General features: G+C 35.3%; 2 protein-coding genes across 17 annotated transcripts in view; one reads left to right on the top strand and one right to left on the bottom strand.

Moving 5' to 3' along the window:
* katnip (katanin interacting protein) overlaps positions 1–16,961 on the bottom strand; it is a 1,410,884-nt gene that overhangs the window by 1,129,360 nt on the left and 264,563 nt on the right. The gene's annotated exons all lie outside the window — the stretch shown is intronic.
* Positions 1–16,961, top strand: part of slc12a7b (solute carrier family 12 member 7b) — a 107,225-nt gene that overhangs the window by 64,764 nt on the left and 25,500 nt on the right. For all 16 annotated transcript variants that reach the window (XR_015525282.1, XR_015525283.1, XR_015525281.1 and 13 more), the window contains exons 4-11: positions 1,639–1,785; positions 9,736–9,790; positions 9,938–10,068; positions 10,268–10,509; positions 11,980–12,191; positions 14,257–14,421; positions 16,290–16,388; positions 16,560–16,617. Coding sequence is in view for 12 of the 16 variants with exons in the window: in XM_087310049.1 (XP_087166175.1) it covers positions 1,639–1,785; positions 9,736–9,790; positions 9,938–10,068; positions 10,268–10,509; positions 11,980–12,191; positions 14,257–14,421; positions 16,290–16,388; positions 16,560–16,617 (1,109 nt within the window). In the remaining 4 variants the exon portion in view is untranslated. The remainder of the gene's footprint in view (positions 1–1,638; positions 1,786–9,735; positions 9,791–9,937; positions 10,069–10,267; positions 10,510–11,979; positions 12,192–14,256; positions 14,422–16,289; positions 16,389–16,559; positions 16,618–16,961) is intronic.

The following is a 16,961-nucleotide window of genomic DNA, read 5'->3' as shown; positions in this document are numbered from 1 at the left end:
CGTTTGACATGTGAAATTTCATTTAATTATTGCAACAAATATGTCGAAGCGCAAGTACGACTCTGAATATGTAAAGTATGGATATATATATAAATATATTGACCACAAAAAAAGACTTAAAGCCTCAGTGTGTCATATATAGTGAGGTGCTCTCATAAGAGAGCATGAAATCTTCTAAATCAAACCAACATTTAGAAACCAGACATATGTTTTATTAACAGTTTATTATTAACAGTATTTGTCGTTTTTACTTTGTAATATGTCTATAATTTGATCCATTTTGTTAAATGACAGCAATAAAATATTGTTTATTTGTAAGTCTTGGTGAACTTGATGTATCTGTTAACAAACAAATACAAATTAAGTATAATTCTTAAAATTGTATTAGTTCCTAAAAAATTGTGTCTCGGCTTGATGACTATGTAAAAATGTGGGTCCCATTGCCAAACCAGTTGACAACCCCTGATTTAAACCATTAAAGAGGGGTGCCAGAGATCCCTAGTGAGGGATTCAAAAGAACCTTGTGCGAAACCGCATCAAAGACTGCACTCAAGTCCAGAAGAATAAGAATTGATAGTAAACCAGAGTCTGCTGCCAGTAGTAATGCTACTCATTATGTAATGCCACATGCAGATAGTACAGTATAAAAACATTTGACACTCATGTAATGTCCCCACAATTCACTTAATGCTCAATCAACACACACTCAATCACTTAATTAACTCATTAGCTTCAGCAAGTCTTTTCGAAGGAGTTAGCTTCCAGTACATTTTGAGTTAACTACACTCATTTCAATTGATAAATTTGACTGCTGGGTTTTTACAGTGTGTGGTCAGAGATAAATTTGGTAAGTCCTTAATTTTAGAGCCCTGAAAAACCAAGTAAAACAATAACTGATTGCAACGCGACATTATGAAACCACAACCCTTTTGCTCATGCTCACTGAACACATAAAAAGTGAAATGAATGAGGCATGTGGACATAACACAACATCTAAATCAAGTCATTTTAGCATGTCAAAGTCAAATTTATGCATATACAACAAAACTGTGGCTAGTAAAAATGCAAAGTGGCTAGTAATGTTGGAAATCTACTAGCCACAGTGGCTGATGATCAAAAAAGTTAATGTCAAGCCCTGAACACAAGCAACACAAAAACATTTTAGTTATGACTCTCTCATATCTTTTTTTAAGTGTAGAGCAGTGTTTCTCAACCATGTTCCTGGAGGATCACCAGTTCTGCACATTTTCCAGGTCTCCTTACACAAACACACCGGATTCAGATCATCGGCACATTAGCAGAGACTGAAAGACCTGTAATGGGGATGACAGACAAAGGAGACATCCAAAACATGCAGTGTTGGTGGTCCCCCAGGAATGTGGTTGAGAAACACTGCTCTAGACAACACGATACCAGAGTTAAAGCAATATTTAGTTGAGTAATTAGACTAAATAACGATAAAATCTCAGAAATACTTTCTTTAAGAGATAGAGGATAAATGTTTGTGGCATTAAAGTGTGAAGCTTTGCCTGGGGTTTATTGAAAATGAAATGTCTCGATGCCCAATTAGCCTAAATATTTCATGCACATTTTGTTGAAGACACACTGAATGTGTTGTTGTGCTGTCTTTCTGTCCAGAGTCCGCAGATGGGGACGTTTATCGGGGTTTACCTGCCGTGTCTGCAGAACATCCTGGGAGTGATTCTGTTCCTGCGGATGACCTGGATTGTGGGAACGGCAGGAATTCTGGAGGCCTTTATCATCGTGTCCATGTGCTGCTCGTGTGTAAGTCGAACCTGTGTGTGTGAATGTTTTTGAGACCTTTTAGGACACACGCTTGTATAATGACATGGGTATGAGACTGGGATTGTAAGGAGATGTTGTCTTATGAGGACATTGTGATTGTCTGTGTGTGAGTGGGTGTGTGAGTGAGTGTGTTTACAGTAGATTGTGTGTGTGTGTGCATGTTTCTGTGAAATATTAGGACACACGCTTGTATAATGACATGGGTATGAGACTGGTATTATAACGAGATGGTCTTATGAGGACATTGTTAGGGGAGTGTTTGTGAGTGAGTGAGTGTCCATGAGTGTGTGGTTGTGTGTGTATGTCAGCGTCTGTGAATGTATGAGTGTATGTGTGCCTTTGAGTCTGTGTGTGTGTGTGCATGAGTGTCCATGAGAGTTTGTGAGTGAGTGAGTTAGTGTGTGTGCGTGTGCATGTGTGTGTGTTTAAGTGGGTTTGAGTTTGTGGGTGTGTTTATCTGTGAATGTGTGTGTGGGTGTGCATGTGTGTACATGTAGCTGCCGGTGCTTGCTTGTGTGTGTGTGTGTGTGTGTGTGTGTGTGGGTGTGTGGGTGGGTGGGTGGGTGAGTGAGTTGGGCGTATTTAGAGTGTGTGTGTGTGTGTCTGTGTGAGTGTGAGCGTGCCCCAAACTGTCTGTCAATTTAAGTATCTGTGTGTGTGTGTGTGTGTGTGTGTGTGTGTGTGTGTGTGTGTGTGTGCCCCAAACTGTCAGTCAATTTAAGTGTGTGTGTGTGCGAGTGTGTGCCCCAAACTGTCTGTCAATTTAAGTATTTATTTATATATGTGTGTGTGTGTGTGTGTGTCCCAAACTGTGTGACCCTGTCGGTGTGTGAGTGTGCATGTATGTGTGTCTGTAAATTCTGAGTGTGTGTTTCTGTTTCTCTTTGCGTGTCTGTATGAGTGAATCCCAAACTGTGACCCTGCCGGTGCGTGAGTGTGTTACAGTGCATGTGTGCGTCTGTGAATTTGAGTGTGTGTGTCTGTGAGTTTGAGTGTGTGTCTGAATATGTGTGTGTTTTTGTAAATGTGTGTGTCTGTGTAAGTGTGCATGCGTGTCTTTGAATATGTGTTTGAGTGTGTATGAGCTCAAACTGTGTGACCCTGCGTGAGAGTGTGTGTATGTGTGTGTGTGTGTGTGTGTGTGTGTGTGTGTGTGTGTGTGTGTGTGTGTGTGAGTTCAGTCCACTGATCCTACAGGCTAACTTTAGCTCTTCCTCTTCAGTCTGAACCACACGTGTGTGTGTGTTTGTGCGTGTGTGTGTAATCTCCTGTGCTCAGAAGTCTTTAACGCCGCCGCTTATTTATAAAGCACATCAGACAATGGGATCAAGCGTCTAATTCACCTCCACCTTTACTTACTAGTGTGATTATATGTTTCCGGTGATTGTGTCACGGTCGGGATTGAAGAGTTTCGCTCCTTCGTTGGAAAGCTCCAACAGGAACAGATCCCACCGCTGCTCTTTATATAGTGTGTATTAGAGATAGATGACGTGTGTAAGTCTGGCTGAAGCTCATTTACTGCACTTCCTCACTTAGCAAAGTCAAATCAATATCAAACTCTGCGCACAACCTACTTTATACGGCCCAGTTTGTTTAATCTGTTTGTTAAACTTTTACAGGAACAGCAGGATAGTTTTACAGGAAAACAGAAAGAAATATTCCCTTCTCCCATGAAGTAAATTACATGAATCTTATATGAAATAAATATATAAATACAACACAAAAACACACATCATTAAATAGGAAAAAGCATAATTATGTCAAATATACAGTTGAAGTCAGAATTTTTAGCCCCCCTGTTTATTTTTTCCCCAATTTCTGTTTAACAGAGAGCAGATTTTTTTCAACACATTTTTAATCATAATAGTTTTAATAACGCATCTCTAATAACTGATTTATTTTTATCTTTGTCATGATGACAGTAAATAATATTTGACAAGATACTCTTCAGGACTCTTCTATACAGCTTAAAGTGGCATTTAAAGGCTTCACTAGGTTAATTAGGTTAACTAGGCAGGTTAGGGTAATTAGGCAAGTTATTGTTTAATGATGGTTTCTTCTGTAGACTATCGAAAAGTATATAGTTTAAAGGGGCTAATAATATTGACCTTAAAATGGTGTTTAAAAAATTTAAAACTGCTTTCATTCTAGCCTAAATAAAACAAATAAGACTTTCTCCAGAAGAAAAAATATTATCAGACATACTGTGAACATTTCCTTGCTCTGTTAAACATAATTTGGCAAATATTTTAAAAAGAATAAAAAAAGAAATTCAAAGGGGGGCAAATATTTCTGACTTTAACTGTACATAAAATATACATACACATAAAGCATATTTATTTTCATGTAATTAAAAAAATATGTTGTATTAATTTATCCTACAGTATATCTAACCTATTAAATGGTATTTTATTTATTTATTTAAACTATATTAAATTGAAAACAACCTATAATTTACCATTTGTTTTGGCTTTAAAAGTTCATTGATAACTAGCCTAATCGAAGAACATTCAACTGAGCTCTGTGTAAAGTTTTGTGTCTAAAATGAAACTATTTCTCTTATCAGAAAGCAATAAACACAGTTATCCCAGGCACATTAACTGTATTAGATTTTAGCAAATTTGAGCAAAACATGGAGAAACAGCCACCCGCAGCCTTCAGAATAGGGTATATGCAAAACTAGTGTCCCAAACTTCCGGTGAATGGGTAATGTGACTTTTTTTCTATTTTATTTGGTTACTTTTAGAGCATCGATGTTGTAATGTGATTAAAATATGATCAGTTAGATATCGTAAAACGAGACAAAAAGCCGCTTACTCGCACGCGCCCGTCAGGATTAGCAGGCTGGCGCAGAGCCTCCATTAAAAATACTGGTGTAATATAAATGTTCATATTATAAACACATGGCGGGGGGAAATGTAATTCAATGCAGTGCTTCTTGTACAATCTGAGACCCTTTATATCGCATATCACTCAAATTAAAAAAAAAAACAGACCTTTAATGCGCTAATTTTGCAATGGCATACAGTTCACCAGTAACACCTAACCCAGGTTACTGACAAATTAAAAGTCCTTCCACATAATTTGCCATATTTCCATTGGCCACTACTGCGAATGAAGCTCGGCTGCCCCCTACTGGGGATGTATTTCCTGAGTCAGAGAATTTCGTGCTGCGGCTTACCGCGGTTGACCATGGCCTTCTGTTCGCTGTGATGTGCATTTATAAAGGCCCCATCAGTATGTCAAACTATTTACATTTAGAATTAACCCATATACTGCACATGTACATAAACAAACAACAATGATAAACATATAATCAACATATTCTTATACAATATATTTATTTTACTCTGCAAAAAAAAGCTTAAAGGTGCAGTTGGTGATTGCCTTCAGAAACCTGTTTCAAGAGTTCACACTTAGCTGATACTGCTCACGTGAGTAAGCGGCTTTTTGTCTCGTTTTACGATATATGCTGTACTGAGAGAGAGCCCTGACCTCGTAAGATCCTCGAGCCCGGGGCTCTCTCCTGTTTGCAGGGTGAGAGGGGAGTTTGAGCTCAGGTAGATCTCGAGAACCCTTCCCACCTGCTGCTTAAGGATTGCTACTAGTTGAATTGACTATGGTGCTGATTTGGTTTAGGCAATTTACTTATGTCTCAAGTTTTGGGCTGTGGGAGGAAACCGGAGGACCCGGGGATAACCCACGCGAGCACAGGGAGAACATGAACTCCACACAGGAATGCCAACTGGCTGGGTAGAGACCCGAAGCGGAGGCGTTCTTGCTGTGAGGCAACAGTGCTAGCCGCTGTGCTGCCCTATAGAGGAAAAAGAGGAGGAGAGGGGGTGGAAGGGGGGATTCTTCAAGACAAAGATGACTATGGTAAAATTCTTTGGTTATTTATACTAAGTTAGGAATCGTCTGATTGGAGGATTGTACATTAGCTTGACTCGGGGCCAGCCATGTCAATCATGGCATGTGATCCTCTCGAAATCAGTTTATAAACAAACTTCACTTTGTTGTGCTGGTTGAAAGTCTCTTCTCAGTCCAATAGTAATGATTAAAGTAAATGATCCAAATGTAGACTTGTACGTCTGCCCACCCCTATTCACATAGATCCGCCGTTTTTGCACAAGAGACTGTCACAGCAGTAAAAGCAAAGCAAATGCTGAATCAAAACTTTTAAAAATCCTGACTCAATACTGGAGTGAGTTTTGCACACTTGAGGAAGGACAACACCATGGCTGAAGGATTTCTTTTAGACAGGTCATGTTCTGTTTTAAACTATTTTAGTCCCATAAAGCTAATGCCGAGTGTGTTGATTGTGTAATGTTGATTAATATTTAGTTTAACAACAAAACATCAGTAAATCGCGCTATTCCACCTATGCTTACTGAGCTGAAGTTGCTTGTATATTCACATTGGGTCATTTTTGAACAATGACAGCCTGTGACGCGCTCCCTATATTGTTTAGAGCAGTGGTTCTCAAACCTTTTTCACCAAGTTCCACCTCACAAAAAAGTTGTCTATCCAAGTGCCACCATAATGTATTGAAATACAGTAGCATAGTGGGCCTAATTAAGCAGCTGCAGCTCTGCACAGTTCAAAAACATGGCAGATTAGTTTTTATTATTATTAATATTTATTATTGTCAGTCACTTTAAACATTATATATAGTTTAAACATTAACACTGCACTGTGCTTACAGGTAAAATATAAATAAAACTTCAATGTTTAAATTAAAATGTGCTTTTAAAAGTTAATAACAATGTCACTCTTGGTAAAAAGAAAACTGCTATCCGTAAATGTAAAGTATTATCATAAAGTAGCCTAGTTTGAGCAACACATCATTTTATTTAACTTTTAAAAAATGTGTTATTTTTATTATTCATTCATTTTGCATGGCTTAGTCTTTTATTTATCTGAGGTCGCATCCACACACTCACATTTACACCCACACATACACTACGGCCAATTCATTTCATGAACTCCTCCATAGCGCATGTGTTTGGACTGTGGGGGAAACCGGAGCACCCGGAGGAAACCCATGCCACATGGAAACTCCACACAGAAACGCACGCTGACCCAGCCGGGACTCGAACCAGTGACCATTTTTAACTGTGAGGAGACAGTGCTACCCGCTGAGCCGCCTTGCCACCCTTATTTTATTATTTAAATAATATTTATATTTACAGACATATCTTCCAAATTCCTCCAAAATAAAAACATTTGGATTTTCTTCTTTTGGTTACGGAAAATACCAAAGAGAAGTTGTTTTTAGAGATGTTTTTGTTTTTCTTAGACAACACAAACTCTTTAGAGGCATAAAGAAATCAATATTTTGTTGAATAAAACAGATTTTCAGTAAAAACAAATGAAATTAAATTATTTTATTTTACTTTAAATTACTTTTAGTTTAGCTTTATTTTTTATTTGTATCTTGGATGAGTAAACACAATCAATATTTGGTGCAATAAGTGAGCAAGTTTTCTTTTTAAAAACTTTATATTATTTTATTTTATTTTTCTGTTCTATTTTTATTTATTTGTTTATGTATGTATGTAGTTATTTATTTGTTTCATCCTACTTTAGATTAGTAAATAAATCCATATTTTGTGAAGTAGTCCTTATTTTTCAATCACAGCAAATTAAAACATTTATTATTTTTACCTTTTTTGTTTTATTTTATTTGTATTCCTTTTTATTATTTTATTCCATATTTATATTGATATTATTAATTTAATTAATTATTTGTTCTATTTATTTTAGCTTACGACAGATGAGTAAATAAATCAATATTTGGTGGTGTAATCCTTATTTTTCAATCACAGCAAATTAAAACATTTATTATTTTTATCCATTTTGTTTTATTTTAATTTATTTGTATAACTTTTTATTATTTAATTTCATATTTATATTGATATAAGTAATTAAATTAATTATTTACTTTATTTATTTATTTTAGCTTACAACTATTTTTCAATCACAGCATATTAAAAGATTTATTATTTTGACCTATTTTATTTTTTCTTACTTTTTTCATTCATATTCATAATTCATTCATTCATTTATTCCTTTATTTTACCTTATTTCACAACAGTAAATAAATCAATATTTGGTGGAAGAATCCTGATTTCCAATTAAAACAAATTTTATTTTTCTGACCTGTTTCAAAATGCTCTAATTTTGTTCAAAATAAATTATTTATCAGATCTTTATAGAACAAAACAAATACAAACATTTAATTCAATCCCAGACCTAAAAAATGCAGTAAATACAGAGAAAATGAGAATATGTTAATAATTAAATGAACAAATAATAAATAAATAAATAAAAATAACATTAAAAAGTATCAATAATGACTCTATTTTCATTAGCATATTCAATAGCACACACATTTACATCTAAATTGCTTGTATAAAGTGAGCTAACTAATGCTGGAATTAAAGAGGAACGGAAGCGCATTACTACACTGCTGGATCTATTACAGTTTATATATAAACCAGTAAATCTCATTATGAATCGTGTATGTTGAATAAATATATCTGACTGTAATTTTTGAAGCCTATTGTTGATACACTGCAGTAATAAAGTGTTCAGCATCTCAGTATTTGTCCAGTAAAGATCACTGAGAGCTTTATTCCTCCTGTAAGCCTGCCCGAGGAACATGGAGGATAATTGGCTTTAGTCCAGGATCTCCTGGAGAGATTTATGTGGACGTTCAGCTCAAGGACGCTCCAGAGGATTGCATAACGGCCAGATGCAGATGACCTTTCACAGGACGACACCTTCCTGGAAACACAGACGAGAAGACCTTTGTTAATTATTAATTACACACCGCTGTCTCTAGTGTACTGCATATGATGCTTCATTGAGCTTGTTACCGTCTTCATTTATCTGTCCTGGATGAGTAGAGTTGGATTTAGTTTCCACTTGGGCATTTTAAACAGCCAGTTTATTAGATCTGATGTGAAATATTATTTTAAATAATGCTTAGTATTATTTATTTATTTAAATTTTTTGTGAAATATTGCTGACAACGTATTTATGTTATAGACATTTATTTTTATTAATTTATTTAATTTAATTTTTTTTGTCATTAATTTATGTGGTCATTTATTTATTTATTTTTACCTGTTGTTTATTTTCTTTTATGTGAAAACCTTCATTGTTAGAGTAGTTGACATATTTAGTAGATCCTGTCAAAACTAATGTATTGTGTATTATTTATGGAAATTTCAGAAATATATAACAGAAGTCTGTTTTGGTTATATATATTTTTAAATAAACCTTTTTGTGCTGAAAGAGTGAATAAGGACTAGGAACCAAACCGAAGAGATGAACAAGTTGTTAAAATGTTATTTTGTTTTATTTAATTTAATTTATTTTATTTTAATTTTGAAAATGTTCATTTTGTATTTAACTGTATATACAATTTATATAAATAAATGTGAAATAATAGTAACTATATAAATATAAACAAAGAAAAATAAACGAAAGTCATTTTTTTTATATATATATAATATTGTGTGCGCATGCGCGTGCGTGCGTGCGTGTGTGTGTGTGTGTGTGTGTGTATGCGTGTGCGTGCGTGTGCGTGTGCGCGTGTGCGTGTGTGCGCGCGCGTGTATGACTAAAATTTAAATGTAATTTTTTTATTTTATATTTAATTTACTTTTTTAAGCTAAATTTAATGTTTAATTTTAATTGTTAATTTAATTTAAAATGTGTTTTTTTGTATTTAGATTTATGTAACATTCATTTACATATTGTATATTCTCGTTTTAAACTCTAAATAATGTTAATTATTTGATTTTAATTTACATTGAAAAAATGTCATCAATATGTTTAATGTTTAGTTTTATTTTATAGCATTTTATTTCATTTTAGTTAGTAATTGTGTTTTATTGTGTTTTTGTTTTTTGTTCACAGACAATGTTGACCGCCATATCAATGAGTGCCATTGCCACAAACGGTGTTGTCCCAGGTAAGACACTTTCATATTAATTTACAACGTAAACGTGTGTGCATGTCAGAAATCTTTTCTAAACCAGTGTTTTCCACAGTGTTGTCATTGACGTTGAGTGTTTTGTTTTGCTGTGTTGACTGATGATGTGCTGGTGTTTTTGTGCAGCCGGTGGCTCGTACTACATGATCTCTCGCTCTTTGGGCCCTGAGTTTGGTGGCGCTGTGGGTTTGTGTTTCTATCTGGGCACCACATTCGCCGGTGCCATGTACATCCTCGGCACCATCGAGATCCTGCTGGTGAGAGTTCATTAATACAGCTTCATTAAGACACTGTGAAGCAGGAATATCTGTAAACGAGTGTATAATATATTAAATATTCATGACATATTCTTATTTGACTCCTAAGAATGTTCTCTTTCCTCTGTTCAGTATAAAGTTAAACACTTGACCTGACAGTAAACTGAAGTGTGGATGTTTATTGTGTGTTGTGTGTCAGACGTACATCGTGCCGAGCGCCGCCATCTTTAAAGCAGAGGATAAAGCTGATGAGGCGGAGGCTCTGCTGAATAACATGCGTGTTTACGGCACCTGCTGCCTGACGCTCATGGCTCTCGTGGTGTTCGTCGGAGTCAAGTACGTCAACAAGCTGGCGCTGGTTTTCCTGGCCTGTGTGGTTCTTTCTATATTGGCCATCTATGCAGGAGTCATCAAAACCATCTTCGAGCCGCCCGTCTTTCCGTAAGTCTGACTGTCAGATTTATACCAATTACTTGCATTATATTTTATTTTATTTAAATTTGTTTTATTTAATTAGTTTTTTATTATTTATTTATTTAGTTAGTTTTAAAAAAATAGTTTTTTTTATTCTGTTAAAACTACACAAATTTTTATTATATACTTTTTAAACATTTTTAAATGGTTAATGAAATTGAATTAAAAGTTTAGTTTTTAGTTTATTTTTTTTGCTTTTGTTTTGTTGAATCTACCAGAAACAAAAAAACAGCATGACATTTTTTTAATTTATATTTATTATTATTTTATTAAATTTTTTCATTCATTCATTTTCTTTTTCGGCTTAGCCCCCTCATAAATCTTGAGTTGCCACAGCAGAATGAACCGCCAACTTATCCAGCATATAATTTACGCAGCGGATGCCCTTTCAGCTGCAACCCAGTACTGGGAATTTATTTTATTTTATTTTAATGGTAATTATTAATTAACTGTTGAAATTTTAAAAAACAAAACAAAAGATATCATTATTTAAAATAAATTTAAATTAATAAAAGTTAATTAAATTGATTATTTATTTTACTTTATTTTTTTAAAGTAAAAATAAAAATAAAGAAATTTATCTAAATGAAGATGAAGGACACTTGAAATGAAAAAAACTTTAAAAATATATCCAAATGATTATTTAGTGTGTAACAGTTTAAATTAATTATTTTTTTTATTTTATTTTTTATCTTATTTTACATTATTTAGTTTAATTCAACATTTTATTTACTTTAATTTTGTTTAAGTGCATGTTAATTATAAAAACCTACGCCAACACGGGGAGAACATGCAAACTCCACACATGAACGCAAAACGACCCAGCCGGGGCTTAAACCAGTGACCTTCTTGCTGTGAGGTGATTGTGCTACCCACTACTCCACCGTGCTGTCCTATTATATTATTACTACTATTATTATTATTTTTATAATATTTTAATCAGGGCGACACAGTGGCGCAGTAGGTAGTGCTGTTGCCTCACAGCAAGAAGGTCGCTGGTTCGAGCCTGTGTTTGCTTGGGTTTCCTCCGGGTGCTCCGGTTTCCCCCACAGTCCAAACACATGCAGTACAGGTGAATTGGATGGGCTAAATTGTCCGTAGTGTATGAGTGTGTGTGTGTGAATGTGTGTGTGGATGTTTCCCAGAGATGGGTTGCGGCTGAAAGGGCATCCGCTGCGTAAAAACGTGCTGGATTAGTTGGTGGTTCATTCCGCTGTGGCGACCCCAGATTAATAAAGGGACTAAGCCGAAAAGATAATGATTGAATGAATGGATATTTTAATCAGTTAAATTTCATGTTAAGTGCGCATTAATTATAATAATATTTATATGCTAATCATTTTTTTTTAGCTTTTTTGTGCTTTGGTGAATAAAAAAATCCAAACAAATGTACATAGCCTTCTCATAAATGTGAATGGTGTGTTGTGTGTCCTGCAGGGTGTGTGTGTTGGGCAACAGGACACTGCAGAACCACGACTTTGACAAGTGCATGAAGACAGAAATAATCGACAACGTGACGGTGACCACCAAACTCTGGTCCCTGTTCTGCTCGGGGCCGGAGCTCAATGCCAGCTGTAATGAATATTTCACCCTCAACAGCGTCACCGAGATCCAGGGCATCCCCGGCCTCACCAGCGGAGTCATCTCAGGTCAGAAACACACACACACACACACACACACACACACACACACACACACACACACACACACACACACACACACACACACACACACAACAGCTCAGATCAGTTTTATATAGGGTATAGGAAAATATTAATGGGGTGGGAAAAAATAATAAGCTAATCCGCTTCATTTCCAACTAGTTTTAATATTGAGTTCACACAGATATGAAGATATTTGGCTGAGTATGATGAAATGTGTTTGTCTTTGAATCATTGTAAATAAATTAATCAAATCCAAAAACTAAATCAAATAAAAAAATACAAACTATTTTATAAATAAACTGTGTCCATGGATCTGTGTGTGTGTGTTTGTGTGTGTGTCTACACGTGTGTTTGTGTGTGTTTGTTTGAATCCATGACTCACTCGATTCATCCAAAATCATTTAAACCTAACAAATCTTTATTTGTTGCTCTGAGATGAAATGTCCTGCTTAATTTGAACTATATATATATATATATATATATATATATATATATATATATATATATATATATATATATATACATACACACACACACACACACACACAAGTTATATAGATATTAGAGCTACACAATTCTGGCTAAAATAAGAATCGCAATTTTTTGGCTTAAAATAATGATGAGGATTTTCTAACGATTCTGTAGATCTAAAATACATGTTAATGAGTCTGCTATTAATATTGTTACTTTCAAACATATGACAAAACAATAATAAAAATATTATGCGTAGGTCTGCTGGTTAAAATACTAAACATTGAGTAGAGTTTGAATGGTGGAATGGTGGAATACATCATTACATGAAGACAGAAATGACATTTTTGGGTGAATTATACCTTATAAATGCTCAATGTGACGCTTTCAAATACAGTATGTGACACTTTCAACATCATTTGGAGGTGTCCATGTGGCTGAGCAACGAGTGTGAAACAATGTGAAGACTTGTGCAGCCGCCTTTGCTTCTCTTCTGAACTTAAAAAAAATGATTGGCAGAATGGTAGAAATGCTGGATTAAGATCATCTAGAGCAGGAGTCACCAATCTTGGTCCTGGAGGGCCGGTGTACCTGCAAGGTTTTGCTCCCACTTGCCTCAACACACCTGTCTGGGTGTTTCGAGTATTCCTAGTAAGACCTTGATTAGCTTGTTCAGGTGTGTTTGATTAGGGTTGGAGCTAAAATCTGCAGGACACCTGTCCTCCAGGAACAAGTTTGATGACCCCTGATCCAGAGGGTCGAATCAAGATCTGGATCTTTTTTGATTAACCCTGCAGCTCTAATATATATATATATATATATATATATATATATATATATATATATATATATATATATATATATATATATATATATATATATTAGGAGTTGAACGACTTAAGATTTTTGGAAGTCGACTTTTATATCATCAAAGTCGAGTCAACGTTGATTAGTTGTTGGTGGCATCATCGATAAAACACACAATCCCAAAATTGGCAATTTATTTGCAGGAAATGCATCCACATGCTGTTTGACAGCTCATATCACGCAGCAAAAATAATGCAACATTACCAAAGACTGATTTTAGTGCAAAACAAATGCACTGTGGACACTTTTATTTTAGCGCAGGCTTGTTTTACTGCTATAAATGCTGTCAACACATTGATCATTGCATGTTCTTGTAAGAATGTAACAGTAACAGATATTTCAGTGCAGAAATAATGCATGCGTCATCAGCACACAGATATATAAAAGCAGTATCACAATTTCTATGATGCACACATGCTGATATCGTCATCCTTTCCTGTATAATAATACTGAACCATATCATCTCTTATGAATATTAAAACACAAAACCATACAGGGTTTTTTTTGTTGTTGTTGTTGCGTGTTTTGAAGAATTCAATCTGTATTCTTCATCATGCAGTCAATTCTTGTATACTCTGAAGTTAATTTGTTTTAGTTTGTTTTATAAAGTGAACAACATGTTATCAAAGACTAATAACCATTAGATTCATTAGATTAAAGATTAATAACCATCACACATCACTAATATTGAGCTGTTGTATGGTTTGCACAGAGAACATGTGGGGAAAGTACGGTCCGGCCGGGATGCTGGTGGAGAAAGATATACCGTCTGTGTCTGCCAGTGATTCCTCGCAGGATAAATACATGCCGTATGTGGTCAATGACATCACTGCCTTCTTCACGCTGCTGGTGGGAATCTACTTCCCCTCAGTCACAGGTATGAACATCTTTACGCATCATAGGGAGGAAATAATCAACTGTGCAGCATCCCAATTCACACACTTCTACATCCTAATATTAGTGAAGCAAAGGTTCATACTTTTGAGTGTGTAACAGAAGAGCATGCAAGCTTTTGAACATACTACTTCCTCATTAATAGTATGTTGCTGAGTTGCATACCTTGTCAATAATCTCGACACATTATCCACATTTCTTTTATATTTAATTACCATATTGAAGATTCAGCAGCAACAGCAGCAGCAGGTTAATCTGCCATTCACGAGTCCTTCATGCAGAGAAATCTCCTCAGGTGTTTGGGTAAATCTGCATTCAGAGAAGTTCACATTGTTGTTGCAGATGAAATATAGCATGAATAGTGTGATTGAAATATTTTCCACTTGGCTAGATATTAACAGTCAAACAAACAAATAGTTCATCCAAAACTGAAGATGTCTGTCTGTAGCCTGGTCATCGCTTATGATGACGAAGTGTAAAATCTTGAAAGAATGGCAGCATCAATCCTCATCACTGCTGATTTATTTTTCTTTCAGCTCATATTCTCTAGTGTGATCTAGTGATGAGCACGAGTCTGTCTAACGCTCTCAGATTCCTTTGGAGCTCAGCAGGTCCTCATGTGAACCCTGTAAACACAGCGATAGCATTTCAGGACACGGCCTGAGTCTCATAATACACATTGAGCTTTGGAGAAAATGACACATTGAGCTTGGAAGTATGATCAGTGTATTTTTATGTGCTCCAAAATACCTTTAAACATTGTTTAAACAAGTTAAAATAATCGCAACTGAATGCAGAAATAAATTTAAACATGAAAACTAAAGGAATGCAGTACATTTTGGCTGAGTATTAATTCATTCATTTCATTCATTCATTTTCTTGTCAGCTTAGTCCCTTTATTTATCCGAGGTCGCCACAGCGGAATGAACCGCCAACTTATCCAGCACGTTTGTACGCAGCGAATGCCCTTCCAGCCGCAACCCATCTCTGGAAAACATACTGTACGCACACACACACACACACACTCATACACTACGGACAATTTAGCCTGCCCAATTCACCTGTACCTCATGTCTATGCACTGTGGGGAAAACCGGAGCACCCGGAGGAAACCCACGCGAACACAGGGAGAACATGCAAACTCCACACAAAAACGGCAACTGAGCCGAGGTTCGAACCAGCGACCTTCTTGCTGTGAGAGGACAGCACTACCTACTGCGCCACTGCATCGCTGATTGAGTATTAATATAACACAAAAAATTTTTTACTTATAAATTACATGAAATATTCAGTCAGTTCAGTCATTTTAAAATGAATTAGCTAATACCAACACAAAATGTATTGAACGTAATGTAAAGTAACTCTATCCAGTGTTTTTACAACTCCAAATACATTTATTTATGAATTTCTGGAACAATATTTGTTATATATAGATCAGTTTTTGTTTATTTTTTTATATTTTCTGTTTTGCCATTTTATTAATTTCTTGTTTTTTTATGTTTCTCTTTAGTTTTATTTACATTTTTGTAATTTTATTTGTTTAACTTGATCATTTTTTAATTGTTTTATTATGTAAAGAACATATTTACTAGTTTATGGTTTTGATTTTATTACCAAAACACAGTTTTTGCCACTGAATTGAAGGTGTAAATAGTTTTGCTAAATTAATAGATGTAAATTAATTTGAATCAGGAACATTATGCAATTTTGCTTGTCAATCACATATACACCAAGATTATTTTAGCTATTATTTTTCCATCTTCATAAGTGGTGACCATTTTATTTCAGCTTCTTAAAAACACTTTTTTAAGATCACACATATCTGTAATCTGTATTTCCTCTGTTCTTCAGGTATCATGGCTGGATCCAACAGATCCGGAGATCTCAGAGATGCTCAGAGGTCCATTCCCATCGGCACCATCCTCGCCATAGCAACCACCACCATCATCTGTATCCTTCATCACTATAAAATTCACTGTGCTTTCTAAAGTTACTTCAAATCCATTGCTTTATCATTTCACTAAAGGAAAAACAATGCGCTCAAGCCTAAATCCCTGACCGGTGTAATAAGATCTGCTGTTTCTCCTCTGCACGGATGCTTTTCTTAACAATGTACCTCAGATCTGTCCTGTGTGGTGTTGTTCGGCGCCTGCATTGAGGGAGTGGTGCTGAGAGACAAGTGAGCACTTTCTGTTTCTCCGTTTACATTTTCCTGAAGAAATATACTGGAAATCTGCTATGAATAGCTAATTATTTCCATGTAAAGCCTGTTTATGAGCTGCAGTCAAAGAACTCTCTATATCAGATAGAGTTGTCTGAGTCATTGAGATGTGATTATATCATAGAAAACCTCTTGTGTGTGTTTCAAAAACTAGTGTGCTCCCTATCTAGACAGCACTTGAGGCATCATAGACTGTTGCAAAGATTCATCAATCAAACATAGTTTATACAACGTTACAGATTCATAAATCAATCATATATTCAAAAAATTAAATTTGGGAATTCAAATAATGTTTTCTCTCC

This window comes from Danio rerio, chromosome 24 (assembly GCF_052040795.2).
Source record: "Danio rerio strain M-AB ecotype USA chromosome 24, GRCz13ab, whole genome shotgun sequence".
NCBI classification, from domain to species: Eukaryota; Metazoa; Chordata; class Actinopteri; order Cypriniformes; family Danionidae; genus Danio; species Danio rerio.
This window is presented reverse-complemented; position numbering and strand designations above follow the sequence as displayed.